The 3,382-nt window shown below is 40.4% G+C and overlaps 1 protein-coding gene across 1 annotated transcript in view; it reads left to right on the top strand.

The window, feature by feature from the left end:
* Positions 1-410: 410 nt before the first annotated feature.
* Positions 411-3,382, top strand: part of LOC107708097 (protein FAM19A2-like) — a 28,251-nt gene continuing 25,279 nt past the window's right edge. The window contains exon 1 of the mRNA XM_016512242.1: positions 411-522. Within this exon, the coding sequence (XP_016367728.1) occupies positions 411-522 (112 nt within the window). The remainder of the gene's footprint in view (positions 523-3,382) is intronic.

The following is a 3,382-nucleotide window of genomic DNA, read 5'->3' as shown; positions in this document are numbered from 1 at the left end:
TTATTTGGAGATGATGCATCTCTATTTTTCCTGCATCTGTTTTGAAAGCCTCATCAAAAATGTGGGTACACCTGCATCGAAACCAAAGCAGCCCATGCAGATAAGTTGGTTATGTATGGACACACAAATCTGATTTGATCACTTGCACTTTAATAGTACAAACAGTCTGACTGAAAAGATCTGATCTGAGAAAAAAATCTGCCTGCAGTCTGAATATAGCCTGTGTGACAACTAGCCCCAGTAGTATTACCATTTGATAGGATTGCTAAATCGTAGTACTTATTTCCATGTGTTTGATAGTGTATTCAAGATAAATTAGCTGTTTTCTGAGTGTTATTTCCCATATGTCATTGAATCATATGTTAATTTCGCTTAAGTGTAAACAGGTATTGTGTGTGTGTGATTGTAGGATGCGGGAGCGGGAACTGCAGCGTGTGGGCAGGAGATTGCTGCTGTTGGGCATCTGTCTGCTGTCTCTCTGGGGTCAGCTGAGTCTGGCCTCAACACATCGCAGCCATATTGGTAAGTTGCATGCAAACATACACATTAACTTTAATGGGAATCATTAGAGGAAACAGACTATCAACTGAGATTTTGCCCACTCGACTGCTGCGTTTAGCCTAGAATGAGCTTGACCTCCAGTTTCTGAAGTCTATTTTTCCTGGAAATTCATACACAATGTTTGCTTTTTGTTGTACTAGGGGTTTAGCAACCTTGTGCTGCTCATTTTCAAAACGACCCACTTGACCTTGTGAATAAATGATGTTCCAACTGACTTTACCTTGAATGAAAACAAACCAAAAGATATTAGCTTGTTTTCGCATGTTGGAGATGCAGAAAGAATCTGTTGAATATTCCATATGTTGCTCTTTTTAAGCCCTGGAGACTTCTTGACTTTTTTTTGTCTTTCAGATTTCTTTAGGAGAAATAAAAAGAGACACATTGTTGACAAAACAAAAATATAAAGCTATTAAAAGAAGGTGGATAGCATAGGATCATTTGGTTTTGGAAAAAAATGATTAGAAATATTTGAAATGACTTTTGAGACTTTAGTGCATTGACAAATGTGAGCAGTTTGTTACATTGTTTCTAAGGGCGTTATTGTTTCTAATAACGTTTTTCTGATCAAAATTGTCATTGCAATTTAAAATGTGATTTAAACATTTAAAAAGCTCCAGGTTTTCTGTGTTTGTTTGCATGACTGCACAGTATGCACAATATCAATATTATCATAAAATGACAACAACTAATAAACTTTATTATTATTATCATTACGACTACTAAATAAAAATATTAAATGAAATAAGAAATATTACTAGTGTAAAGATCATAATTTTAGTTTACAGTACAACATTAAAATTACAATACTAATATTTATGGCTGTCTTAATTTCATTATTATTTCAACCATTAAGCCATTAAGCTTTTATTTTGGTGAAAACCCACAGGAAGCCATTAAAGCCTCTCTTCACAGCATATGTATTTATTTAATCAAATCACAGCCTTTGCAATATGATATTGCATTAAGCCATATTACAATTTTGGATTTTGATTAATCATGCAGCCCTAATTGTTGAGACATGTTCTTCATTTGATCTCCATTTAGTCTCATTGCTTCTGTCTAGGAGAGACCACTGAGATTTAAAAGTGATAACTTTTGTGATTTTTCTTTCTGAAGTCTCTTGTCTTGATGGGAGGGCAGCGTTAGGTCAGTGAAGTCCAGTTTCAGACCAACAGGGATGCCAAAGGAGAAGGAGTCACAGAAATCTCATTGTAAGTGGAAAGCTGCAAAGTGAAAGAGAAGGAGAACCCTGGGCAAAAGGTGGAAGATGTGAATACACATCGCAATAATGAGACCCCGTCCACAGGGGCCGAGTGGCAAACAGTAGCAGACCAGGAGTGAATAGAGGAAATCATGTTTGAGCACATACATGTACAGTATAACCTTTCTCTGTGCACCGAAAGCCACAAAGACCCACTGGGGACAAACCGAAGCAACAGCGACAATTAATCTCCTGTTATCGAGTCAAAGGCCGACTCTAAATAAAATCATGCAGCTTTTCAGGCACAGCAACAAAGATAGCAACAAGTTTAGGAGGCCCCATCCTTCTCCCGGTGGATGTCTATATGTGCGGTATGTCGGAGGTAGAAAGGGTGATTGATTACAGCGCGAGTTGCCCAATCATTCACCCTGCGGTGGGGAGAGAGTGGCTTTCCACTTGACGCCGGGTCTTCGGCTCCAGGCTAGCACAGAACTAATCACAGAGTAACTCCCAGCGGCTCGTGGGTAATTTGTTGTTACCATGGTTTAACTATAGTAACCATTTTTTGTTTTTATTTATTTATTACAGTAATTTTGTATTTTGTCAGCTTATTTAGGCTAATCATTAAAAAAAAAAAAAAAAAAAAGCAGAAATGCCTTGAAGTTCTAGTTGTTTTGGTGGTCTCGTTAATAAACATTGCCAAATTAAACGTGATTTTTTAAATAGCTTAGGAAAGATTTGAGAAAAAATGCACAGCAAAGTAATATTCTTTAATATTCATTAAAACAATAAAATCACTTGAGAAAAAATGTATTAATAAATACATAAAAATATTATACGTTATTTTTCACACAATATAACTCGTTACATTTTTTCTCACCCATTGACATTTTTATTTTATTTTAAAGTTAACAAAATTTTGTGAGGTTTATTTTCAGAACATGACAAAAAACGTCTCAGGTTTAGAGTGAGCCTTGACCCCTAGAGGCGAAGGGAGATCAGAGGACTCATAAGCAATGGAAATGGCATCTACTATCCACCGACTGAGGGTCTGTTTTGTAGCTGGAATACCTCTCTTAGGGGGACCATAGCATACGAGCAGTTGGTCCGCTCCTGAGGGCACTGAGGAGAGACGGGCACCGTGTAATGCGGTGTACACTGCTCTTCCTCAGAGGGGCCTGCCCCACGAGGTCCTGCGCCACAGCATCAGGACTCTCATAGCTGAAGTCTCCTATTGGAAACGACGGCCCTTGGACCCACGTCGTCTGATAGGAAGACTAGACCAGAGCCTGCTCGGGGCAGGACCCAATGAAGCATACTTGGCAGGGGCTCCCACACCGCCAGGTGACCTCCTAAGGGAACCAGTCTCGCGAGACTGGTCTCTGGTGTGCCTAGAGCAGCTAGCTCGGTGCCCTGAAGCAGCTAACCGGCAGGGGATGACCGTACTAGCTGCTCTAGAGACCTCTGTGGAGGTCGCGAGCCTCTTAGTACCGCTACGTTTCCGGGCGGTAACTGAGAGAAGCGCTCGCCGGAGACCGCTGCGCCCTGGAACACCGGCAGGGTTGGCAGACCGATCTCCTGAGGGCACTGAGGAGAGACGGGCACCGTGTAATGCGGTGT

The sequence above is a fragment of the Sinocyclocheilus rhinocerous genome, unplaced genomic scaffold (genome assembly GCF_001515625.1).
Source record: "Sinocyclocheilus rhinocerous isolate Xijiao unplaced genomic scaffold, SAMN03320098_v1.1 scaffold113, whole genome shotgun sequence".
Taxonomy (NCBI): domain Eukaryota; kingdom Metazoa; phylum Chordata; class Actinopteri; order Cypriniformes; family Cyprinidae; genus Sinocyclocheilus; species Sinocyclocheilus rhinocerous.
This window is presented reverse-complemented; position numbering and strand designations above follow the sequence as displayed.